The 26207-nt window shown below is 48.9% G+C and overlaps 2 protein-coding genes across 5 annotated transcripts; both read left to right on the top strand.

Moving 5' to 3' along the window:
- Nucleotides 1–1015: 1015 nt before the first annotated feature.
- Nucleotides 1016–16036, top strand: Mybphl (myosin binding protein H like). The gene is made up of 9 exons (XM_021158781.2): nt 1016–1280; nt 9833–9921; nt 10409–10604; nt 10805–10944; nt 11093–11252; nt 11355–11491; nt 13253–13439; nt 14628–14671; nt 15949–16036. The coding sequence occupies exons 1-8, from the start codon at nt 1076–1078 to the stop codon at nt 14636–14638; spliced, it is 1125 nt and encodes a 374-aa protein (XP_021014440.1). The 5' UTR covers nt 1016–1075; the 3' UTR covers nt 14639–14671; nt 15949–16036.
- A 3763-nt stretch (nt 16037–19799) lies between these two features.
- On the top strand, nt 19800–24249 carry Psrc1 (proline and serine rich coiled-coil 1). 4 transcript variants are annotated; one of them, XM_021158864.2, is made up of 7 exons: nt 19800–19855; nt 20194–20243; nt 20332–20389; nt 20925–21363; nt 22457–22571; nt 22664–22900; nt 23454–23575. In XM_021158864.2, the coding sequence occupies exons 2-7, from the start codon at nt 20225–20227 to the stop codon at nt 23573–23575; spliced, it is 990 nt and encodes a 329-aa protein (XP_021014523.1). In that variant the 5' UTR covers nt 19800–19855; nt 20194–20224. The 4 variants fall into 4 exon arrangements, with proteins under 4 accessions (XP_021014523.1, XP_021014522.1, XP_085691379.1 ...); XM_021158863.2 differs by having other exon boundaries at nt 19817–19886; XM_085835253.1 differs by lacking the exon at nt 19800–19855 and adding an exon at nt 23774–24249 and having other exon boundaries at nt 20007–20243; nt 23454–23571.
- The last annotated feature ends 1958 nt before the right edge of the window (nt 24250–26207 follow it).

Here is a 26207-nt window from a genome sequence, read left to right as displayed (position 1 = left end):
TTTGTGCTTTATCTCATAGGAAGAGAGCCATTGAGAGCTTTCAAAGGGGGAAATGCCAGCCTGACCTAAAAATAGCTTCCATTTATCCAGCACTTAGTCAGCTACATTCTGCTAAGCACTTTCCAGAGATTACCTCTTTTAATCCTCGCAACAACCCTATGGTTATTATTATCTCCATCTCACAAATGAAACCCAATTTATGAGAGGCTGGGGGGTGTTAGGTGTAGTTCAGTGGCATTGTAGTAGAGGACTTGTCTAGCAAGCACAAGGCCCCAGGTTCAAGCCCCAATGTGTGCGCATGCGAGTGTGCACACACGCAACACACACACCATACAAATACACCCCCCATACACACTCTCACACACGGGGGTTCCTAGTACACACATACACACATACACAGACATACACACACACCACATACACACACGGGGGGTGTCCTAGTACACATAGACACACACACATACACGGTGGAGGGGAGAAAAACCCCAGTACACACACACACAGAGGGGCAGAGATCAAGGGGTATCACTAGTCACATAGCTAGCTGATGACAGAGCTCATGTGTCACTAACTAGTCTGGCAACAGGGGACTGATTGTCCCCACTTCTCCCCAACCCTCCCCTGCCCTTGGGGCTGGGACAGCAAACAGAGGTCCCCATAAAGGCCAAGGTATAGAGACCAGCTAGCTCTTCAATGACCTGCTGTTCAACAAGTGTGGCAAGCGCTAACGGTGTACCTGAGAGTTCACTGCTCTTCGGACCTTACGCCCTGTTGAATGAGCTGGAGGTCAGAAGCAGAGGTGCCAGCAGCTCAGGCCTCCTTCAAAGCCAGAAGTCCCTCTCATATACTCTGTGCTCACACTCTCCCCTCCCTCCTAATGCTGTAGGGTGTCATCTCACTCCCAAGATAACAGGGCCACCTTAGCCCTCCTCCCGCGGCTATTCTGGGCACTCTCTGATCCTCCTCTTCTCCTGGCCCCTACTTCTCCCTTCAGTGGGAGTAGTGGGTGGGGAAAAGCCAGCCCACTTACATAAGCCTGTGGCTGTGACCCCAGGGAGACCAGCCTGGACAGCAGATGCACAGCCCCTCCCTCACCAGCAACAAAGAAAAATTTCAGCTAGACCCCCCCGGCATGGAGACAGCCACCACACTGGAGATAGCCTCATGCTCCCAGCAGCAGGTAGAAGCAGCTGTTGACCCAGCGGATGCTAAAGGACCCCGAACTTCACATCAACAGGAGGCAGGCAGCCCTTCTCTGCAGCTCCTGCCCTCTATTGAAGGTGATCTGTGGCAGTCTGTAAGGGTGGGGATGCTGAGTGGTGTGGGAGAGGGGAACTTCCTACTGCTCTAAATATACTCTTAGGGGTCGCCCCCACCCCTGTGCGTAAGCTTTAATAACTTTAGGGAACTTCTAGTTAGGATAATGCAGGAATATTCTGGGTGTCCTTACTTCCCTCTCAAATTGCGCCTTGCTACTCAAATGTCTCTGTTGTATTTTTATTCTTTAGCTGAGAAGTCAGTGTTTGTGGCACTTTATAGTGACCAGCTGTTTATATTTTCACCATCAAAGCCAGTCACAGGTCCTGGAGGACCCAGTAGACTAAATACCCCATGGGGAAGGGAATGGAGGAGAGTGGCCATTTGTAGAGGAAAAGAGTGATTCCAAAACTGTTGGCTATGAGGAGGTTGAACATCTTGGACAGCATGATACCCGGCCTCTGTCTGGGTCATGCCGCAGCATCAGGGCCTACCCTAACACCCCACCCTGGCTCACTGGCCAAGGCCTCTCAAAGTCAGAGCTCTGAGGAAGAAGAGCCTTTCAGGGAAAAGCGCTCCATTTCCAGTTTCCAGGTGAGAGTATGTGGTGCCTAACCCAGCCCCATCATCCTGCCACCTGCCCCAGTACCACCTGTCACCACCACAGCTTACCTAGGCAATTGTGTGTGTCTCCACTGTACGTGGGTCTCCAGGGGAGAGATGGGAGATAGCTCTTCCCTTCTTTGTGATGGTCTTTAGCAGCCCTGTGGCTGTGCTAAACATTTAGCCCAACAAAGCCCTAGCATTATAACCCCTTAAATTTGCAGATTTGAAAACCACACACAGGAGAAGTCCATGAACTCCTGGAAAGGAAAGAGGTAGGAGAAAAATAGACGGTCTAGGCTGGCAGGCAACACCCCAGGCTCCTTTCTGGGAGTGACGCTAACAGCACAGTGACCTTGAACAAATCAATTCAACTGCTCCATTTTAGTTTCTTCTCTGTAAAATGACTTTAAACATCTCCCAGGAAGGTCAGTTAGAAGGATGGCTGATCAGCACTGGAAGAGGCTAAAGCAACATGGGAACATTTCCAAGAAGTTGATGACACGACAACCAAGTTCTTTCTCCAACTAGGACCCAAAAGCACAACTGTCCACTCCTTACCCTAAAGAAGATCCTAATGGAGTTGCCTGATGTCGAGAGCTGGTGGGTTTATGCCATTGAGATAGGAGAGCTGTTGTGATGTTGTGAGCATCCTAAGATGAGACCGCAGAGACAGAAACCCAATTTCTTCTCCTGAAAGGCCAAGAGGGTGTGAAGAGCCAGTGCCACTAACTCCCAGCTCTGAAGTGAGTAGCATCCACTTCAACCATGCCATCAGAGAAGGGTCAGGACATCTCTGAGCCTTCATTCTCCTCTGCTTAAAGCATAGGGCGCTTTGGCAATTTCAGGCTTCAGGTCCCAGCCAGAAGCCCCAGCCTCCCACATACAACTCCATGTACTGTGGGCCTCAGGGCTACAGCTAAGTGGCAGTAAGAATATCCTTTGACATATTGCAAAATCTGTATGCATCTATTAGCTTCTTGAAAGACATGGTGTGAGTTCAAATCTCAGCTTTATCCTGCCAGCTACCAGAGAAGATTCAGGACATTTCTCTGAGCCCTCATCTTCTCCTCTGTAAATTTGGAGAGCTGAATGTGAGCAATGTCTTATCCCTTTGATGGCTGTGGACTCCCAGGGAAACCCTATTTAAAATAAAAAAGCTATGGACTGAATCTCAACTCTGGAAAGGCAACCCCCCCTCCAAAAAAAAGGTTTCTGAGATTCACAGTGCCTCTGGAGCTCACCCCAAAATTTTGAAGGATTTTGGTATGTGATCTGCTGACTCCTAAGTTCTCTTAGAGTCCCAAGGACTGTCTGCTTCCTAACACTGCCTGTTCCTCACAGAGGGCACAGGGTGTGAAGGGAGCGTGTGACTGCAGGAAAGGGCAAGCAGGCAGGCATTCATTGGCACAATCAGAACAAGCTGCATCTGACCAATAAAGGGCTTTCAGTCTAACCACGTGACCAAATCGGCAGGATGACCCAGCTGGCATTGGCGCCATTTGTCCTCAGTGCCCCACAGAGGTACTGTGTCGGGGAGTCAAGACTGGAAAGAGCGGAAGGGAAGGCTAGGGAAGGGGCTGAACTCTTGAGTAGGAGAATATGGGCCCTGAGACAGAGAAGGGAAAGTCAACTGCTCGTTTCAACAGCATCGTTCCTAAAGACTGTGCACCTGCATCCCTCTGAGGGTCTTCTAGGCATGGGAATGGATCTCATGCCGAGGTAGAACCAGCCTGCCTGCAGGTTTTCCTTCCTTCCCTACAAATAGTTGCTTCTTTACCTGTTATACGCCAGACAGTAGCCTAGGTGCAGTTAGAAAAATAAATGAAAATGATGCCCTCAAGTATATTCTAATAGAAGGAGGGAGAGAGACAGAGCAACAGTGTGGGTCAGATAGTGCCAAACACCACAGAGGGAAGGAGGCAAGGTGCTGCAGTGAATGAGGCAGGCAAACTTCAGGCTCCAAACAGGATGGTGAGCCAAGGCCTTACAATCAGGGTACAACGTGAGCAGCTATATCACAGATATGTAAGTGGACTGTTTTCTCTGTAGATAGGCTAAGTACAAAGGTCCTGGGACAGGAATGTTCTTCATAAAGGGTTGGGCAATTGTGGCTATAGTGACAATGTGGGAGGAGACAATGCTAGGCCAGAGGAGCAGAGAGGTACCAAGCCAAAGCAAGCACTGAAGGATGGGTTGATTCTGGGATGGAAGGGCAGCCAGAACAGGGTTTTAAATAAGAACTGACATGATCAACTACAGGTTTCAGGGATTTTTGTGGGGGTGGGGGTGGGTGCTCCTTAGCAGCAAGATCATCTGCTGATGAGAAAGAGGGACAACAGGCAGAGTCATCTAAGGCAGTGTGACAGGGCTGCCAGGGCCATCGGGAATGGTGCAAGTGGTACATGCCTTTAATACCAGGACTAGGGAGGCAGTGCCAGGAAGATGTCATGCTAGGTATGGTGGCACATACCTTTAATCACAGTACTTGGTAGGCAGAGGCAGACTGATCTTTGTGAGTTCAAAACCAGCCTGGGTCTATGTACAAAGCCCTGTCTCAAATATACATATTAAGGTCCATCTAGGAGCAGCGTAATAATCAAATCAGCGTATTTTTAGTTGCTCAAATAACCAATTTGATTTTAATAGATGGTTGACATATTGCTATTCACACTTCACATCTGGATTTTCAGAGGCTAAGGGAGTTCGTGGGAGGGAGGGACTATGGTACCACTTTCTAAGGTGTCACATCTCATATGTACATTGTCTATTTGTCAAGTTTCATACAAATGTACATTGTATTTTGATGTCAAGTTAGTATGTTGTTGTTGTTGTTTTCTCCTAAGTGCTTGCATACACAGATACTGTGCACACACAGACACCGTGTGGGTGGAAAGTCTATTTGACTAGGATTAGGCATTGCCAAGAGGGTGTAGTGAAGTGAAAGAGAGATAAAGGATCTGGGTGATGATGCAAGAAAGTGAGTGCCACATGACCATGGATCCAGCCTGGTGGGGGGAGAGAGCAATAGGCACTGTGAAATGGGTGCGTGGTGAGGTAACATGTCTCGGTGGCATGGATTCAGGAAGAGAGGCAATGTGGAAGAGTCTGTTATCAGATGGGTACCAGCTGAAGAAGGGAGCACAGCTGGAGAATAATTGAATTTCTTGCTGCTAGTGAAGAACTGTCCCTGTTAAGTAGATAATTCTTCAAGAAGCAATTCAGGGATCCTGCCCTTTTTCCTATGGGGGCCTTGACACTTTAGGGGCCCTATGATCACCTGCCTACTGATAGCAAGATTTGGTGGGGGGAGGGGACACAGAAAAGTCGCTTCTTACAAACCCTGGCACTGAAGCAATGCCCACCCCTTGTTGTACTCTCCCTTTCACTGGAGAGTGTTAGTACCTAGGCCACAGCAGTGGGGACTGGAAACTGTTCTTGCTGGGGCAGCCAATGCTCAGAGATACTGTGAAGCATCTGACTTGGTGGTCAGTGAGCCGTCTCTGTTATAGAGGTGTGGAAAGAGTGGAACACTTGTAAGTCAGATGGCAGAAAGGTCGCATCTCTAGACAATGGCTGAAGCAGGCATTGAACCAGCAAGTGTCAGGTCCAAAAGAAACTCAGGACACACGGCTAACTGTGGTTCCTATCAGCAGAGCAGAGTGTCTGCTGACCTCCAGGTTCCCTCAGCACCTGTGGCTCCTTCTCAGCTCTTCTCCTCTGCTCCTCCCCTAAACTTCTCTAGCTCATAGGCTTCCTCCAGCTTCTCTTTCCTATATAAGCCTGCAAATCAGCCCTGCACTCTCTTTTTCTCTTGCCCCACCTCTTGGCCCTTCTCTCTTTTAGGGTCCCCCCACCCCGCCCTGCCGCCATGGCCCTGGTTTCATTTGCTGGTCCTGTTTAACTCACTACTTTTTCTCTCTGCTCTGGACTCTTCTGGATGCCTCTGCCTGTACTCTCCCTCATACCTGTGATAAAGGCCTTCCCCCTCCACCATACCTCGGAGCTGTCATGCCCTCACTTCATAAATATGGTGCCACACTCCATTTTTTTTTTTTTTTTTTTTTTTTATGAGCCAGGCTGTGAGAGTCTGGCATGGATCGGAAGGATAGACTTTGAAATTACCACATTACAGTGGAGCAATGTGGAAGACTCAGGCAGTGAGCGGGGGGCCGAAGCCACCAACCATGAGAGCAAGACGGACGAGGGATGATGGGTCTATCACAGAGACCCATATTCTGCTTCTATATCATTTTGCTTTTCCTGATTTGGCTTTCATAGTCTGTAAGGGGGTGACACTGTTGTCCTTTACAAGGAGGTGCTTCTGAGTGAGGCTCCCCATTCTCTTCTGACCATATTCTACCAAACAGGTTTTGATGGCTACACCCTTGGCAGCCATAAGTGTTTCTCTAAGAAATTCTGGTGCGTAGTTCTCGAATCCCTGGAAATATTTACTTCCGAATCTAGAGATGACTTCGAACCTCTTGCCCTTGTTTTGGTAACCACGTGCACACACAGGCCTGTGTTTATGTATGTTTGCATGCCTGCATGCATGGATACATACTTGGAAATCTACACATTTATGTGCACACACATATACCTGTCTGTGTGTGTGTGTCTCTCTTGTCTCTGTATCTCTCCCCTCTGTCTCTGTCTGTCTCAGTCTCTGTCTCCCCAGCACCTCCAGGGCATCTACTCTTTTTTTTCTCCCTCCAAGCCGTAGTAAGGAGCAATGTATGCACCATACAACCTCAAGAAGACTACTGAAGGACCATGGAGAAGAAAATTGAGAGAGGATATGACCAATTATTTCCTTTGAAAATTGAAAAAAACTGGGCATGAACTTCAGCACATTAAAAGTGCAGTAGACAGTAGGGTAACCAAGATCTTAGAGCTTGAAACAAGCTCTCCATTTTTGAGACTTAATCTCTCCCTTGGAGAGAAAGTGTTGAGAACCCAGCTCAGAAGTCGCTGTTTCTCAAAGGACATTTCAAACTGTTCCACCCCCAGCCCCTGTCAGGCCTGTGGTCGACAGTCCTGGCCTAAGAACATTGAGGCTGCGCTCCCTGACATCAGAGCAGGAAAAGCCCTTGGGTGTGATGGGGAACTCTCCCCAAGGTCAGTCCAATTTACACCTCACTTGACAGGAGGTGCAAAGAGAGAGGCCTCCGAGGAGCCCTCAGTTACCATTCTAAGCAAAGGGTCAGATTGCTGACCAGGTTGAATGTGGGAGGTGACAGAACTCAGTGCTGACAAGGCACCTCTAGCTGCCAGACCCTCTTTCCTGACCAGCGTGTGGTTACTCTCAAGGCCATCTGTGGCTCTCCTCTGGGGCGTCTCTTCATCCCTCCGAGAATCAGGGACACCCTTGCGACTTCAATATGATCATCTTGTCAGGGGCTGCTTATACATAAAGAGCATCAGGGAGCCCTGCAGGGACGGAGACCCTCCTCAACCTCACCATCTCCACTGTGGCCTCTCCTCCGGCTGCCCCAGGGGACTCCCCAATAACCTCAAAGGCTGCTTCACAAATCCCCCCAGCTCTGCACACCCGAGCTTTTGCTCCTGTCATTTTTCTCTCTAATGTGGGTGAAGGAAAGCTAACTTTTTCTAAGATGTATTTTTAAGAAATAAGAAATGCTGGGTGGAAACAGATATCAGCTCACATCAATCAGAAGAAGTCCAGACACTGAAGCCTAGCCTAGGGCTAGTTAGTACATCTCCCAGCATGAAGCCTGGTCCTGTCCCCTCAACTCAGCCTTTCTTGGTCTTTGAGCCTAGCCTTCTGCCTCCTCCTCCTCCTCCTCCTCCTCCTCCTCTTCTTCCTCCTCCTCCGAGTGACTGGAGGTCATACCAGGCCGACTCTGACTCCTAGGTCTAGGAAGATACTGATGAGGGTGGGAGGCTGGATGGATGAGCCAAGCTTCAGAAACAGGTCCTTTGGATATCTGATCCCAGCTAGGGGTGCCGGAGTCCTGCGTGCCAGGCACAACTCCACACCTCGCTTGGAGATCAGCAAATCAATGTCTCTCAGAGCCCCCCCTCCCTCCAGTTGGCTTCCCTTTCTGGGTGTTCACTGAGATCTGTCTTACTCCACTACTCTGTAGATAGCACAGGGACAGAGGAGCCCATTCTTTGGCAAGTGTGAAAGGTTATTCCCTTGCCCAACAATGAACAACCAAGGCCAACAAGATGAAGTTTTTTGACCTTCATTTCCAATCACTTCCCTCCTTAAAAAAAAAAAAAAAATCCCTCACATCCGCCTGTGTTCAACCCCTTGGTTGCTTGCCAAGATGGCCACGGGAAAGGAGAGCATCATACAACACTCCATTGTTGCCACCCCACCCCCTGCCACCAAAGTCAGCAGAGAGCAGAGGGAGCAGGGTCACTGGGCAGCTTGGGTGCCTTGCCTGCCCTGTTCTTACTGAGAACACTAATGCTTCCAAAGGTACAGACCAGCCCAGGTCCAACACAGCTGAGCAAAACAAAATAGCAAAGCCAGATAAAGGAGGTGGCCGGCAAGCACTGTGCACTCTCATTAACTTCTAAGACGGTGGTTTGAGATCGTAATGGGAGGAAGGGGGTAGTCTGCAAAGTGGGGCCTAAGAGGAACACAGTAGGACCTCTGTCTATTCTCTCTCAACTGCCATCCCGTAAAGGGTTGCTTTATACAATGTATGTATTTAAGCTGTTCAATCTATAAGTAAACATACTTGTGTTGTGGTGAACGCACAGGAACGTACTCTTCAGGGAAATGTGTATTATCAGGAAGCTTGAAATGCCCTGTCAGGCACTCGTGCTGTTTGCCACGGGAATGTACCAGGGGTGGAATGTCTTCAACTGCAAGGAATACATTCTGGCAGGAAGTCTTGGGTTGCTGGTGGGAACCTAGGTGCTGTCACATTCTTCTTGAGATAAAAAAAGTGGCAGGGGACTGCCTTTGAGGAAGGAGGAAAGAGCAGCCCTGGTAGGTAGAAAAATGGTCCCCAAGTAAACTAGGAGGGATGTCTGCTCTTCCACAACCAAGGTAGCCCACAGATCCTCTTGAGAGCAGAACACCCAGGCTCCTAACCCCTGAGCATCTCTTGCCTGTATCCTGAGAGCAACAAAGATACCCAATTCCCCAGTGCGTATGTGGATGGAGGTCAAGGACAAGTCACAGACTGCCCCATATTCCCCAGACTCTACTTGTAGGAAGTGATCTATTACCGATGATAATGCCACACTGCAGGGTGGCCGTGCAGAAGTAGGGACCCAGACACTGGCTTCCTCTGGGATGACTCTGTAGTGCCTCTGTGTGAGGACAGGATGTTGACTCCTGCAGGGCAGAAAGCCTTCACTGGAGGTCTGTACCTGACCAGGAGGTCAGATTCATTCAGACAGCAATGTTATTATGGACCCAGAAAACAAAAAAATCAAAACAAAACAAAACAAAAAAAAAAAAAAAACAAAAAACATCACTGGAAAGACAAGCTGTGAAGATTGGTCTACTCACAGAGAGGAACAAAACTCAAATGGGTGGAAAGCTGAGTACTGAGTACTGAGATCAAAAGAAGTATCAGTCTACGAGCCCAGGTTTTGGGGGAGGCAAGGGTTGTTGCGTGGGACAAAGCCTCACTGTGCAGCACATCCTGCCTCCCTGCCTAGGTGGCAAGGTTAGAGGCAGTCACCACCATACCCAGCTCCCATGCTCTTTCTGGAGACCTCAGCCTTTCTGGGGGCTCCTTCAGCCAACTGCTCCTCGAACCCCAGCACCATGGGAAGGGCATGGGTGTATGGTTTAATGGTAGATCACTAGAGTGATTGAGACTGCTGCATTTGATCCCTGGTATAACGGAAAGATCTAGGAATATTCCATATGATAAGGGCTTAATCTGGTGACCACTTGGGCCACTGCCCACAGAGTACTACTGGGCACAGTACTCACTTCTTCCATGTATTCATTTCCATCCTCTCTCTCTCTATCACTCAGAGCACCCCAAGATCTGGCTACCTCGGGCCTTGAAGCAGACTTACATCCGGAAGGCTGGGGAGACAGTAAATCTACTAATCCCGTTCCAGGTGACCACACCAGCCCCATGTTGGCACCAAGTTAAGGTTTTGACTTTGAAATAACCTAGGAGTGAGGCAGTCTTCCTGGCCTTGAATGAGGATCCACAGTTCACCACCATTCCATGCTCCCAAGGTTGGGTTTGGCTAGGACAGGTGTGTCCTATGAAAGGAGGTAATGCCAAAGCAGGCTCTACAGTCTGGAGAGGTCTGGAGACCCTCAATTTTAGAGGGGTCTTAGGAATTGGGGCAACTACTCAGCTACCCTGAGTATCCATGACCAAAACTCTCAGAGGCTGAAAGTCTCAAAAGCCATCCCCCTGTCTCTTGAGAATACCCTGAAAGGCAGGAGCTTCCTGGAGGAGTCTACCAAAAAACTCTCCAGCTCAAGGAATGTCAAGATATCCCATGGATTTGGGGTAGACTGACAGAAATGAGAGGAGAAGGGGGGGGGATGTGTGAGCATCTTGGGGATGCTTATCTTATCTCTACTGCTCAGGGTAAGCCCAAACCTCAAACCTTCTGGACTCACAATGGCTGTGCCCTGGACAGCAGCCGTGTCAGCGTGCGGAATGGGGAGCATGACTCTATTCTTTTCATCAGAGAGGCCCAACGCACTGACTCAGGATGCTACCAACTCTGTGTGCAGCTTGGTGGGCTGCGGGCCACTGCCACCATCAATATCCTGGTGATCGGTAAGGAGGCTGGGGGATAGAAGGAAGAGGTAGTCTCTAGCATCTCTGGGCTGAATAGGAGCTATCCCAGAGAGTCTCAGACACGGTGGTAGGTGATGGGAAGGATCCAAGCAGAGAAGGGGGTCGAGGGTATTCTCTAGTGAGGTCGCCACATGTGGGATGCCCAGTGCCTACTGCCACCCAAGGCTTTGCTCTTCCAGAGAAGCCAGGCCCTCCTCAGAGTATTAAGTTGGTGGACGTTTGGGGCGCCAATGCTACTCTGGAATGGACACCTCCACAAGATACGGGCAATACAGCTCTCCTGGGATACACGGTGCAGAAGGCTGACAAAAAATCTGGGGTGAGGTGCACCTGGGAAGAAGGGAGGGAGGCATTCTGGAGGATCTTCTGGCAGCTCCACGTGGAGTGAGATTTAGAAAAGAAAAAAAAAAAAAAAGCCAAACAAAGCCCAGGTGTCTCACACGTGTCATCCACTGGGGACCCCACAGCTCTGGTTCACAGTCCTGGAGCGTTACCACCGAACCAGCTGCGTAGTCTCCGATCTCATTGTTGGCAACTCCTATGCCTTCCGGGTCTTTGCGGAGAACCAGTGTGGGCTCAGCGACACAGCCCCTGTCACAGCTGACCTTGCCCACATCCAGAAAGCAGGTGAGGAAGTTGAGACTATGTGCTGACAACAGGGAGGAAAACAGAACTGAAGCTGGACAGAGTTCTCACGTGCTGCCCCATGGTTCCTCTTGATGCCCACAGCTACTGTTTACAAGGCCAAGGGGTTTGCCCAGCGGGACCTCTCAGAAGCTCCCAAGTTCACCCAGCCTCTGGCAGACTGCACTACAGTCACTGGCTATGATACCCAGCTCTTCTGCTGTGTGCGTGCCTCTCCCAGGGTGAGTGGGGAGCTTCTTGGGCGGGGCTATCCTGGGCTGCTTCCTGTCACTATCCCATCCTAACCTGAGCTATATCACAGAGCATCCTAATTGAACATCTGCTACCAGAGCCACCATATGTCTCCTCGACAGCGGGTTACTTAGGCACTGTCAGGGAGGGCATCTGTAATTCAAGATGGATGGATGGAAATGGTGTTCCCTTCGAGTGTTGGGTCCTCGAGTACAAAAATGTCACTTCCAGCTAGTTATCTGCCAGTAGTGTCTGATTCCCGCTGGTTTCTCTTTATTCATTCCCCATGCCTTGTCTGCACAGGGCTGTGGACATGCACACTGCTCTGCTTGCAATCTGGTCTTTGCAGTCTACCCCATTCGTGGCTTTTACCAAATAACTTGGGTTACAAGTACAGGTCAAACTATGTGGAGATAACACCTTGACCTTGAAAGGAGACTTGTGATAAAGCAACTCTAGAAGCCACTTTCAAAACAGGGCACAGAAGCCACTCACAAACAGTGGGGACTGAAAAGGAATGAATCACTGTGTGTACATAAAAAACAAGCAAACAAACAAACCAAACAAGAAACGGAAACCCTGAGCTGGCAAGGTAGCTCAGTGGGTAAAGGCCCTGGTTCCCTGACCACCTGAGTTCAATCTCTTGAACACACACGGCGGGAGGAGAGAACCGGTAAGTCTTCCTCTGACCTCCACACGTGTGTGGCACCAGCATACCCCTCTAGACAAACAAATGTTATTTTAAAAATAGTTTTTTAGTGGAACCCATAGCTCAGTGTGGAGATACGTACCTTTAGTCACAGAACTACAGAGGCAGAAGTAGAGGTGGATCTCTGTGAGTCTGAAGTTAGACTAGTCTACATAGTGAGAACAGCCAAGGCTACATACATGGTGAGACCCTGTCTTAAAACAAAAATATTTTTTAAGAATTTAAAAAGTAGGGGGCTGGTGAGATGGCTCAGTGGTTAAGAGCGCCGACTGCTCTTCCGAAGGTCCCAAGTTCAAGTCCCAGCAACCACATGGTGGCTCACAACCATCCGTAACGAAATCTGATGCCTTCTTCTGGAGTATCTGAGGACAGCTACTTACATATAATAAATAAATAAATCTTAAAAAAAAAAGAATTTAAAAAGTAGACTTTGAGGGCTGGCAAGATGGCTCAGCGGGTAAGAACACTGACTGCTCTACCAAAGGTTCTGAGTTCAAATCCCAGCAACCACATGGTGGCTCACAACCACCTGTAATGATATCTGACACCCTCTTCTGGTGCATCTGAAGACAGCTACAGTGTACTTAATTATAATAACAAATCTCTGGGCTGGAGTGAGTGAGGTGACTGAAGCGAGCAGGGTTGACTGGAGCAAGCAGAGGTCCTAAAAATTCAGTTCCCAACAACCACATGAAGGCTCACAACCATCGGTACAGCTACAGTGTACTTATATACATAAAAATAAAAATAAAATAGATCTTAAAAAAAAAAAGTTTGATGCCCATGACAGCTCCTGAGCAATCTCTTCCAGGTCAGGGACATCTGTTGATGTGGACTAGGGTTCAGGCACTGTCTTCAAACCTAGGAAGGAGCCCCAGTGCTTGCTCAAGGTACTGAAAGGGGAATCTTCCCACAGCATGGAGGCAGGGAACCTTGCAGAAAGCCACCATCTCCACTCCTGTAGGCAGGGTCCCAGACACTAAGTGCAGAAAGGATAATTGGCTTCTACTCTGCTCTGTGCCCCTTCATCTTCATCTTCCAGCCCAAGATCATCTGGCTAAAGAACAAGGTGGACCTCCAAGGCAACCCCAAGTATAGAGCCCTCAGTCAGCTGGGGATCTGCTCCCTGGAAATCCGCAAGCCTAGCCCCTTCGATGGAGGCATCTACACCTGCAAGGCCATCAATGCTCTGGGGGAGGCATCCGTGGACTGTCGGGTGGATGTTAAAGGTAAAGATGGGAAATTAGTGTCTCCGGTACCAGTCAGCTCCTCCTTCCACACAAGCTGAGATGGAAAGGTCCTCCCTTTATAATCGTCACCTGCTGCAGTGACCAAATACCCAACAAGAAGCAACTTGACCATGGGCTTATTTGGCTCATGGCTCGAGGGCACTGTCTGTGGGGACAGGGTAGACAATAGGGCAGGAGTGGAGCTGGGTAACAGCAGGAGGACTGGGTGACTGCATCCTCACATATGGACACATCAGGAGGCAGAGAGCAGAACGCTGATGCTCATCGGGTGTTTTCCTTCTATCCCCCTTTATTCGGCCTGGGCACCCACACTGTGAGGTGATGTCACCCAGGATTACAGTGGGTCTTCCCTCCTCAGTGAAAACCCTCTAGGAATACCCTCCAGACATGCCTAGAGATGTGTCTCCTAGGTAACAAAGACATGACAATTAACCACCACAACTGCCCAGGACTCTAGTATCACTGTCATCATGTAGATGCACCAGGAGCCCATCTTATCACCTAAGGTGTCATTTCTGTGCATCACGAGTCAATAGTATAGGAAGAATCGCTAATTCAATTGTTTTAAAGGACAAGTGTGAAGTAGGCGGAGGTAGCTGCTTTGTTAGCTGGGAGATGACATTCTGGAGGCAAAGAGCTCTATGATCTTTGTACCAGTGCAGGAGAGCTGCAGAGGACGGTTATTAGCTGTAGGTCATGCTGTACCCCCTGCCCCACTTCCTCTCTGATCCACTCATTTCTCCTTTCTTGCTACCTTGTTGGAATCTCCAACAAGGTTTGGGGTTGGGTTTTTTTTTTTTTAAACATCTTTCCTTCATCTTCAGAATCTTATACCTATATACACTAAATATGGCCATATCGTCCCAGCACATTGTTTTATAATTATCTACTTATAATAGATATTTGTCTTCCAATTAAACCATAAACAAAGCTCTCTGTCCCTAGAGTCCAGCCTAGTTGCTGACACACAGAAGGCTGTAGCTAGGTGTTGTTGCATGAGTCAGGATTAAGTGGGCTTTATATATCCTACTCTCTATGTATAGACTCCCCAGCTAACATTATGGACACCCTGAAGTGTAAGTGGGACATCCGTTCCCAGGGCTCTGAGAGACAGTTTCCCAGAGATTTTATGCAATGTTAACATTGAGAAATGTCTGCATTTTGCAGCTCCTCATTAAGGCTGTCCTAAGAAGACAGGATATCTGAGGAAGGTAAGGAAGGAGACAAAGACAACTTAGTGGATTCTTTCATGTTCTTGGCAAATGCTGACAAGTTTGGGATGGATGTGAGCCTCTCAACCATCTGCCCCTGGTGACTTTTTTTTTTTTTTTTCTTTTCTCTTTTGAGACAGGGTTTCACTGTGTAACCTTAACTGCCCTGAAACTAACTCTGTAGGTGAGGCTGGCCTTGAACTTACAGAGCTCTGCCTGCCTCTGCTTCCTGAGTGCCAGGATGAAAGGCACAAGTTGGCACCACCACCCACTTTTTTTTTTTTTAATTCTAACACTATCAGCTCTGCAGAGGAAACTGGTAGAGATAAAGTCTGCTCTTGTCATAGTCTGTGTGTTCCTACTCGGGTCAGTGACAGGGCTGAAAGCCAATTATCCTTGGAGAATGTGAGCCTCTGCCTCTACCTAATCAGGGGCCTCTGAGGGAACATGGGAAGTAAAAGAGAGTCTCCATCGCCACAGCCCCACACTGTGGGTGGAGACAGGTCTGCTGGTCTCTCTACCTCATTATCATAAGCAGGGTGAGAAACAAGGCAGCTTGTTCATAGTTTTTTTGTTTTTTGGTTTTTTTTTTTTTTTTTTTTTTTTTTTTTTTTTTTTGCTTGCTCATATTCTCTTGAATTTTATACATCTCTTCCTGTTCAACAGACGAAAATCTTTTTTTTTTTTTTTTTGTTAAATGTCAACAATAATTTAACATTTGGGTATGTGTTTCCCAAGCGGCTCATCACTGGCAAAGAGCCACTTGGATCATTACCTAGAATGTGGTAGCTGCTTCAAATTCCCTGCCACTCACAGGAGAGATGCTACATATAAACCAATGGGAAAGGGGAAAGAAAGGCCCAAGAGAGAACAGAGACCTGGCTCTCAACATTCCCTCTGACTTTCAGCTCCAGGCTGAAGAATACGGAGCATGAATTCAATCCCTGAAGCCATTGATTTAAGCTCATCAATGATACATAGCAAATGAAAACCCTAAATGCTACATTAAACGCACAAACTCTCCTCAGGAGAGCTCTCCCTGCCAGCTGGCTTATAGACACTTTTCTCCTTCCCCGCCTCCCTGTCAGTACCACAGTATGTCAGTCTTGGTTTTTACTTATCTGTGGCTCCCTTCTGTCTCCCAGCCGGGGCTCAGAAGCAAAGCATGGTGGGCAGTGAATTTATAGCACTGGACCATGAAGAAGGATGGTCTTAGCACATCCCGGATGGAACCTGTTTGTCTGTTGTGTTGGCTATAATACACCCTCTCTTTTCAGGGCCTCCTGGGAGCCTGACTCTGACAAGACTGTGTCCTCAAGGAGCACTAGCTGGCTTGGCCTAGACTAAATAAATTTTACATCCTCATTTCTTGAAATGTCCTCTTTCCAAGCCTTTCTACAAGGAGAAACCTTACAAAGGTTACTACAGTCCTTCGGCCAGTCTGTATGGCCCCAGAGCCCTAAGATTCATCATTTTCTTCTGTTCTACCTCAAATCCACCCAGTCTCTCTTACAGCGTCGCATTCTTCCTGTCTGCCCTGTCACCTGACTTACTTTTGAGACAGAGTTTTATATATTCCAGCCTGGCCTTTTAACTCCACAAGCAAACTAATGATGTCCTTGAACTTCGAATGCTCTGAACTGTATTTCCTAAGTGCTGGGATTACAGGCCTGTGTCACCACACACAGTTTATGGGATCCTAGGGGTTGAATTTAGGACTTCATGCAAACTAGGCAAGCACTCTACAAAGTGAGCCACATCCCCCACCTATCCACAGAGTTTTCTGACACTATCATTTACCGCAGGCCACTTTTGACAGGGTTGCCTTTAGTTCTACGAGGCATGAGGTGTTGGGAAAAGATGAAGATGATTTGTCATATTCCCAAAGGGAATGATACCCTTTGTAAATTGGTATCACAGGATGCATGCCTAACAAGAGGAAGCAAGCAGCACACATCATCCTACCAATAAAGGCAGAGCCCCAAGCCCCGAGCCTCGCCTTGCCTCACCTCAGGATGTTGTTCCTCTTGCTTCTGTTTGTCTGCATCTTATAACAAGTCACATTCAGAAGATGCTCTGTGACAGACTCTGTAAAGATGCTGATGGTCCCTCCCACTCCTATCTGCCCATTGTACCCGTCTCAACAAGAGCCACAAACCAGGACTGGAGAGATGGAGAGCCTTCATTCAGTTCCTAGTACCCACATGATGGCGCATGACCATCCAGCTCCAGGTGGTCAGATGCCCTCTTCTGGCCTCTGCAGGGACAGGCACATACATGCAGGCAGGCAGTTACACATACACATAAAAATAAATTATACATATATATGTGTACACACACACACACACACACATATATATATATATATATATATATATATATATATATATATATTTTTTTTTTTTAAGAGTCTCAACTCAAGGTGGGAGGCGGTGACACCTGCCTTTAATCCCAGCACTTGGGAGTCAGAGGCAGGTGGATCTCTGTGAGTTTGAGTTTGAGGCCAGCCTGGTCTACACAGAGAGTTCCAGGACAGCCAGGGCTGTTACAGAGAAAAACCCAGTCTTGAAGTATCAAGGGGGGGTGGGTGGCTCTCAACTCACAATTCTCCTACCTTGATTTCCCAAGTGCTGGGATGACAGGCATACAGGCATGCACTCCCATGCCGGGCTTCTAAGCCATCATTGTCTGAAGCGGTACGTTACATAAAAGAGAATAGAGGCTGCTGCCTTATATAACAGAGAACTGTATCTGGGTTGTAGAGCATTGGATTGCAGCCGCCGCCTTGTTTCCCTCAGCATTAAAGCCTGGCCACAGTTAGCATCTTCCCAGGAGGCTCTAGGGAAGTTTGTCAACCTAAGAGCAATTGCATTGCACATGGATAACGGTGAGAATCAACGCTAGAGATTGTCAATAGGAGGACAAAGGCTCTCATGAGCACATGGGACCCTGCTGGTGCCTGAGGTTGCCTTCTGTCCCTGTGGTGTCCTGGGTTAGTGAACCTTAGTGAAGAGCTAGAGTGAGGGAGGGAAAGCAAGAACAGGAGGGGGGACTGGGGGTTAGGGATGGGGTAGGGGCTGGGGGGGCAGGGCAGAGCCTTCTATGCATCGGGAACTGAACAGAAGTGATTTCTCTCTTTTTAATCTTCATGTTACAAATGAGAAAGTTAAGCTCACACCCCCCCCCCAAGCCAGAATCCAATAAGCGGCAGAGCTTCCCCATATTCTCTCATCTATGACCAGACAATCTGGATTGGAAAAATGGGCTTAAAAGAGAAAATATTTCAGGATTGGGGGTGGTGGTGGGGTGGGGCGAATATCAGGCCACTTTTTTTTTTTCCTTTGAGAAGAAAAGGGATGTTGATTGGTTCAGAAGAATCCAAAGGCTTTTTTTCTTCAAACCAAAGAGATCTACTTTCCCATTAACACTGAACCTACTCTGCCTCTTTCTCACTGAAGTTCTGGGAGAGTGCAGCTTCCACGTGATGATAGCTACCATATGTCGTAAATTAGCTCCTTACCCAACTAAAGCCTTACTAGTTCCAAGCCAGCCTTGGGAAAACTGAGAAGACAATTAGCAAATCTATTTTCCTTAGGGAACACCAGTTTGAAATTGTTAGATAAAGCCAGGTTTGGTGGCTGCTGCTAAAATGTCTTCCCTGGGAGAGAAATAAGCCACCTTGTCTACACCTTCTCTTATCACCCCAAAGTCAAACAACAGGAGGAATCCCCCACCCAGAGTTTATCCAGAGGAACCAATGCACGCGATAAGCTTACTTACAGAGCAGTGGGTTAGGGGTGTAGGCACGGATGACCTTGAAGCAGCTCTGGTGACTTCCCTGAGGATACTTCCCCTTGCCTCTTCCTACTTCTATCCTCTAGCCCCTCCCTCCAAACCAGAATTGGACAGAATTGCATACAGCTGGTTGAGAGGGACGGCTGCATACTCAGATGAAGGTCCCGTGACCTTCTGTCCCACCTCCTCCTTCTATGACGGAAGGTAAACCGTCCACAGGCCCAGCTGTGATGGTCTTTCCAGAGCAGGCACAACAGAACTCCTGAAGATGCTTGCAGATGTTTGCAGTTGTCTCAGAGGATGGTCCTAGAGTATAGTGGCACAGGCCTTTAGTCCCAGCACTTGGGAGGTAGGGGCGGGAGGATCGGGACTTCAAGGTCATCCTTGGCTAATTCAAAGGCCAGCATGAGCTACCTTAGAAAATAGCAAAAAACAAAGGGAAAAGAGACAGAGGGTGTGTGTGTGTGTGTGTGTATCAATGAATGGAGAGGAGTGGTCCGGTCATAGCCAGTCAACAACATTCACAACAGCAAAGGCTTCTTTCCACCTGAAGCAGGCCTAGGGTAGAAGGTGGTAGCATATCCAGTGACTGTGCTCTAAGGATCCGCCAGACCATGCTATTTGCTGAACCTTTACAGGCCCACCATTAAAGTGCACACATCTCCAGCATCCTGGCGAAGAAATAAATTCTTCACACGAACAAGATCTCTAGCAATAGGTAATCCTTTTGCACTTAGGGAGCACAGCTCTGACATCTTTTATTATTACTACTACTTACTGTTTGCCTGGAAGAATGACTTGTTATTTATTTAAACTCTTAAATAGCTGCTCATACTCATCGTTTGGGGGTTGGGGTTGAATCAGGAAGAAAAAAATGCCAGATATCTCAGAGAAGTGGCCTTATGCTAAATGAAGAATTCTTGTGCCTCCGGTGCTGGAGAGATGGTCTATTTGGTGGTCTCTGCAAGTACGCGAGAAACCCAGCAAGGAAACCCAGTCTCAGATGCTGGAATCCAGGAGGTGGGGGAAGAGGCGGGGCTCCAAGCCCACATTGGTTCGACAGTTCTCCCCTTGTCTGACTCGCGGTAAGGAGGCGCTCCGGTACAGGCCACCGCGCACTCACGGCTCCTCCCGCCGTCCCGCTGTAGCCCCCCACCCCGTGGAGTCTTTTTGGGAAGTGCCCTTTGGTCCAAGCGATGATCTTCTCGGGCTGACATCCCGACTGCTCCCGCCTCAGCCCCGCCCCCTTGGACTCACCAATCGCTGTGCGTTTGTGGCGGGACTGGGTGGAGCCTAAGAAATTCGAACGAAGCTCCGCCCCTCGGGAGCCCATTCCCGGGAACTGGGAGATTGTAGAAGAAAAGCTTCCTGCGTAGACTGTGAAACGAGGTGGGGAGTGGAAACCGACTGTGTGCTGGAGGTGTGGCGGGGATGTGGTGCCGCGGAGTGGAAAATGGGTGGGGAAGGGGGGAGCGAAATTCCGGATAATAGTAAGGATGGAGGTGGAGCTGACCGACTGAGGAGAGGCCAGGGAGCAAGTTGGCGGATTGCACATCAGGTGTCGAGCTTTCTGCACCTTTCCCTAATATAATGGACTAGTTTCAGGGACACGTGCTGATCCTGCTTTACCACCACCATGCCTCTTCACCCCAGCTAATGCACTCCGAGTCTTGATGGGGCCCTAAGGCAGGATGATAGACACCTGAGGTAGGCATGTTTTCTTTCAGGTCTAAGCCGACTCACTTATGCTGGCTGAGCATGGAGGATCTGAAAGAGGGTAAGGAAGCCATGGAGGGAGGAACAGGGCCCTGAGAGTCTGTCTGTCAAGAGCTGATAGCTGGCATTTATTCTTCTCATTCCTTCAGATATCAAGTTCATTGTGGACGAGACCTTGGACTTCGGAGGGCTGTCTCCATCTGACAGGTACTAGCCTATTTATCCATTTATTATTTTCCTCCGGCAATACATCTGTAACCCTTTACTGCTAACTTATGGGCCTCTAGAACCGTTGTTGGTAATCTAGCAGAGTATGGTACCCTCTGATGGCAGTAGTCTGGTAGAATTGGGCCTCTAGAACACATGCTGGTGAGAACGGAGAAGCTGTAGGGAAATTTAGGGGTAAATGTAAATGAAAGATGAATGTCCTTGGGCATGTTGAGGCATGCCCTGCAGACCACCCCCACACCCCTAGGATAGACTAGAGTGCAGAGAGGGGGAGGGAGAGAGGGGAAGAGAGAGACAGAGAGAGAGAAGGCAGGAGGGATTTTGAATTTGAGATCATTCTGGGCTATAGAGTTGAGACCTTGTCTCAGAAAATGGGAGTAGAACCAAGTTTTCCTCACCTAAAAAGCAGTTCTCATGGCCAAAATGGAGTCAGGATTGGGGACTGTCCCCGACTCGTCTACAGGAATGCCTTCTGCTAGCTGTTGTCCAGCATGGTGCCATATTTGTTTTTCAGTCATGAGGAAGAAGACATAACAGTATTAGTGAGTCCAGAGAAACCACTTCGACGGGGCCTCGCCCATCGGAGTAACCCGAATGAAGTAGCTCCCGCCCTCCAGGGTGTTCGGTTCAGCTTGGGCCCCCTCAGCCCAGAGAAGCTGGAGGAGATTCTTGATGAAGCCAACCGCCTGGCGGCTCAGCTGGAGGAGTGTGCCCTGAAAGATCGGGAGAGGGCTGGTACAGGCCCTGGAAGGCTCAGCCCCAGAGGGAAGCCCAGCCCTCGGCGGGAGACCTTCGTCCTGAAGGACAGCCCTGTCCGAGATCTGCTGCCCACCGTGAGTTCTTGGAGCACCCCGCCTCCAAGCAGCCTAGCTGGGCTCCGGAGCAGTGATAAAAAGGGGTCAGCCAGGGCTGTCCGGGTGGCATCTGGAAAGAAGCCCTCCAGCATAAAGAAGGTGAGTGTGGGGAGTGGGCACCCACGTGCACACCTAGACAAGGTGCAGGAGACACTGAAGGCGCAGTGTCGTTCCCATACTGGGCAGAGGAAGACAGTTAATTAACCCCTGGAATTTTTAGGATTAAGCAAATTGGGTTGGAGACCTGGCCAAGTGGCTAGTGTTTGCCCAGCCTAAACAAAGCCCTGGGTTGGATTCTCCAGCATCACAGGAATGGATGTGGCAAATGTAAATTCAGGGTCACTCCCAGGGGGGCTATATGCTGAGCTTGAGACCAACCTGGGCTACTTGACTCCCTCATTTAAAACAAAACAATAACGACAATAATAATAATAATAGGTTGGTGGGTGGCTCCGTGAGTAACAGCATTTTCCATCAGGGATGATGAAGCTGAGTTCAAGCCTTGTGACCTACATGTGAGGACTGTGATGAGCACACTCCCACATGCTGTCCTCTGACTTACACATGCACGCTGCCACATATGTGTATGTCACATACAGTAAAGAAATAAGTATAAAGTGACTTTAAAAAAAAGAAAGTAGCTGGGTGGCAGTGGTGGCGCACACCATTAATCCCAGCACTCTAGAGGCAGAGGCAGAGGCAGGCTAATCTCTGAGTTTGAGGCCAGCCTGATCTACAGAGTGAGTTCCAGGACAGCCAGGGCTACACAGAGGAACCCTGCTTTGAAAGAGAGAGGGAGGGCTGGAGAGATGGCTCAACAGTTAAGAGCACTGACTGCTCTTCCAGAGGTCCTGAGTTCAATTCCCAGCAACCACATGGTGGCTCACAACCATCTGTAATGGGATCTGATGCCCTCTTCTGGAGTGTCTGAAGACAGCTACAGTGTACTTACATATAATACATAAATAAATCTTAAAAAAAAAAAAAAGAAAGAAAGAGAGAGGGAGAGAGAGAGAGTATGAGAGAGAGAGAGAGTGGGAGGGAGGAAGGAAGAAAGGAAGATAGATCTTGCTGGCTGATATCTTCCTTACAGGTTCTAGACAACGCCCTACCTACTATCTCCTCTCCTTAAGGCAGCAGAACACAGACTGCCTCCACTCTGGTTCTTTTTTTCTTCCTTGTTCTGTTTCAGGAATCACCCACTTGCAATCTGTTCCCTGCATCCAAAAGCCCAGGGCGCTCTCCTCTTGCACAACCAATTCTTCCACCTCGGCGGAAAACTGGGTCCGGTGCCCGGACAACAGCAAGTGAGACCCAGGCAGCAAAGATGTGGGCGAGGCTGATAAGGGGAAGAGAGGAGCTGAGCCCCACCCTGACCTGACTACACTCCTGTCCACAGGCCCACCAATTCCTGTCAGACCAGTTCCACAGTCCTCAGCTAGCAACTCCCAATGTTCATCCCGGCTCCAGGGAGCAGCTGCCAAGTCTTCCAGTCGACTCCCTGTCCCCTCAGCCATCCCCAAGCCTGCCACCCGAGTGCCACTCACTGGGCGGAGTCTACCACCTGGAAAAGGTGCCCTAGCTCCAGATTCTCTCTCAACTCAGAAAGGACATCCAAGCGCCATAGGGCACAGAGGTAAGATAGAGTGAACAAATAAATGGTCAGGCTAACATGGTGGCACATTTCTGTAGTCTCAGCACTCAGAGGGTAGACACCAGAGAATAAGAAGCTCAAGGCCAGCCTTAGCTATATAAAACCATGTCTCAGGAGAAAAAGAAAAACAAAATAGAGTCGGGCAGTGGTGGCACATGCCTTTAATCCCAGCACTTGGGAGGCAGAGGCAGGCAGATTTCTGAGTTCAAGACCAGCCTGGTCTACAGAGTGAATTCCAGGACAACCATAGCTATTATGGGGAGATCCTGTCTCAAAAAACAAAGAAACAAAACAAAAGCAGAGAACCTTAGATAGAAGAATGTCTGCGGTGACACAGCTTGATCTTCCCCCCCTACAGCTGTAACTGCTGTTTAACACTATCTTCAGGTAGGAAAGTTGTGATAAGGAGGGAATGCCTTGCTTTCTACATGGCTCATGGTTTTACCTTGGTCAGGAAACGCATACCTTCATCCAGTCTTTCTGATGATGTCAGCTGAGCTTCGTTCTAACTCATCTCTTGTTAATTTCCATCAAGCCTCTGTTTCCCAGAAAACAAATCTTCCAACCACCAGTGCCGCTCGAGGCAGGGCCACCAGTGCCGCTCGAGGCAGGGTGCAGCCCCTCAGGAAAGCTGCAGTCCCTGGACCGACTAGGTAAGTAAGACTGTTCCCTCTGTTCTCATCACGTGGGCTTCCAAGCTGCGGTGCACACAGCATCCTCGAATTCTGTGTTGAGTGGGGAGGAGAGGGGTGAGGGGTGCTACTCTCCCATCCTGAGGGGGTGTGAATTTGGCTGGGTACCAGACAGGTTCTGGAGGAAGAAGGTGTTTTAAAGCAGCCCGCCCGCCCCTTTCAGGTAAGAAGAGCAGGCCAGCAAACAAAGACTCAATAGCAAGCCACTGCCATCTTAGCCAGCAGTCTGGACTCTCCTCTGCCAGCGGTCCCTAACTCCAGTCGCTCTGTGCCCAGAGATGGGAGGAAGAGATGCCTCCAGGGCTGACCTCTGAAGTAGAGACTATGGAGGATCGGGTGCCTTGAGTTTGAGGAGACTCAACCCCACCCTGCCCTGCCCTGAAAGAAGAAGAGAGGGGCAGAGGTCATCTGCCCGTGAAGAAACTCACAAACAAAATAATAAATGCAGGCAGAGTGACCTATCTGTCTCCTTCCATCTTGTGGTCAGGACTAGAGAGCTTGATCTTCTACCACGGTTCACTGGCCATTCCCATATGAGCCGCCTTAGGAGCCCGCCGGCTCCGCTCTCTAGGACAGGTCTTCCTGACTGGATTCTGGCCTGTTTGGAAAGGCTAGGAGGACAGCTGATGTCCAGAACTTGTTTCCTATGAATTCTATGACTTCTCACAGGCCAATCAGTTATAAGCTTACTCACATCTTCATATTTTTCTTAAATAAATGAATTTAAAAAAATGTTTTTTCTGTATATCTGAAAGTAGATTTTTAACAGTTTTAAAATAAGCATCTGTGTAATTCTAGTGAGCTCTCAGGCACAGGCCCTAGGGATTTGAACCTCCAGCTCCTCCAGCCGTGACTAGTCCCTTGGTGCCCTTCGATCGCAATCAAGTCTCCTTTCTGCAGTTCAGTGTTTACAGATTGTCCAGATCAAAGTTAACTGAGGTCTCACCTGTAGTGCCTGAGGCTGTCATGGTAGGAAGTGAGTCTCCTGTCACTCCTTAGACTTAACTATTATTTCCCACAAGACAATGGAACCCCTTAGGGGATAGAGGCCCTTTGTTGGTGTTGCTTCTGAGGTTGCCTCTACCTCACGCCTTTAGAGTTGCCTGTGCTCCCTCTCTGCTCCTCTGCTGGATCCGAGGGCTGGCATCACAATTTAGTAACGCTGACTGTGCCCTTGGGTTATAGCTTGTCTGGTGGAACACTGCAGATAGGACACATGGTAGTGGGTACTTACTGAAAACAGAATAAGGTTTTAACAAGCCCAGCTTAGGATCCGGTTTGTAGCCTTTGACTCACTCTTGCAGTCAGAACTAAATCAGTCCTTTATGAAGAAGAAACGTCTCTAAGGGCAACTGAGCATAAAGGACAAGGGGTGGCCCGCTACTGTGTCCAAAAGTGCTCTTAGGCCTTCGGCTCTCCTCCCCTATCCCCACATCCAGGGGCCCTCCATAGCGTTTCCCCTTATGACTGTCCGTAAGATTAATTTAATAACACCTTTAAATACACGGGGACTATACACAGTGGTGGCTGCCTCTACATTCCATCCTCTACAGCCACTGAAATTCTCAGAGCTGACACTCGGGAGGGAGCGGATACACAGATGTCATGGGTTCTGATTTGAAGAAATACGGTACAAGGCAAGAAAGCCTCAGGTGTGTTTCCCAGATTCCAGCCTATCTCATCTTCCCTCAAACAGCCTGGTTCAGGGGGAGGTCTTCTGGGTGGGCTATAGTGAGGTCAAGCTTACCAACCAGCCAGTAGCTGAGTCCCCTTGATCTCCTGGGGTCTTCCAGGCTTGCTTGTCCTGGGCCTCCATCCCAGTGAATAAGTCACTGCACAGAGCTCAGGAAGCAGACGTCTGCAGTAGCAGCCAAGCCTAAGAACACACACCTCGGCATGGCCAGTAGGTGGCAGGTTTGTTCCGTTTTGTTTGGTTGGTTTTGTTTGGTTTTGGAGCCAAGCCCCTATGGGTGGGGAAGCAAAGACAGCCACAATCCCTTGTGTTGCTGCCACCTGGTGGCTGAAGCCGGCAAGGCATTTTCTCTCACTGGGTCAATCTTGGCGTTTCTGCCTCCACCCAATAGGGCTCTCTGACTCCAAACCTGCCGAACTCACTTGGTGGTAGTGCCTACCTGCCACAGCTGCCCTTCTTGTTTAGCTACCTGCTTGCCGCCTCCTCGCTGGCTTGGATTTCTAATTTTCTCTCCGTCCACCACACCTCTTCCACTCCACACGCAACAACAGGAGAAGCCAGTGTTTATTGGCCTCTCGCTATGCACTGTGAAAAGTTGTAAGCACTTTGCAGGTGTTAAGTTATTTAATTCTCCTAAAAGCTCAATTAGGCGGCTGCTGTTACCACTGCCCTCATTTTGTAGACAGAGGAACCAAGGCACAAACAAATCAGGCTGCTGCTCGAGGTTCCAGGGTTGGTTCATTATATCCTCATTTGTTGGATGGAGCTTTCAAAAACAAAAATTAGGACTAGAAGTAGTGTCACCAAACACATACTTATCCCCAGAATGAGTGTACGCTTCATTCCCCCAAGAAAACAGACAGACAGACAGCCCACAATAGCCAGGTGGTGGTGGCACATACCT

Source organism: Mus caroli, unplaced genomic scaffold (assembly GCF_978045245.1).
Source record: "Mus caroli unplaced genomic scaffold, Mus_caroli_1 scaffold_3, whole genome shotgun sequence".
In the NCBI taxonomy this organism is placed as follows: domain Eukaryota; kingdom Metazoa; phylum Chordata; class Mammalia; order Rodentia; family Muridae; genus Mus; species Mus caroli.
This window is presented reverse-complemented; position numbering and strand designations above follow the sequence as displayed.

Bases quoted from the DNA above. Each gene is read 5' to 3' on its own strand.
- Mybphl (XM_021158781.2), top strand. From the start codon at position 1,076: ATGCACAGCCCCTCCCTCACCAGCAACAAAGAAAAATTTCAGCTAGAC. The intron at 9,922-10,408 runs GTGACCACACCA...TCTACTGCTCAG, and splicing joins ATCTACTAATCCCGTTCCAG to GGTAAGCCCAAACCTCAAAC. The intron at 11,492-13,252 runs GTGAGTGGGGAG...TTCATCTTCCAG, and splicing joins GTGTGCGTGCCTCTCCCAGG to CCCAAGATCATCTGGCTAAA.
- Psrc1 (XM_085835253.1), top strand. From the start codon at position 20,180: ATGTTTTCTTTCAGGTCTAAGCCGACTCACTTATGCTGGCTGAGCATG. The intron at 20,390-20,924 runs GTACTAGCCTAT...TTTGTTTTTCAG, and splicing joins GGGCTGTCTCCATCTGACAG to TCATGAGGAAGAAGACATAA. The intron at 22,572-22,663 runs GTGAGACCCAGG...TCCTGTCCACAG, and splicing joins CGGTGCCCGGACAACAGCAA to GCCCACCAATTCCTGTCAGA.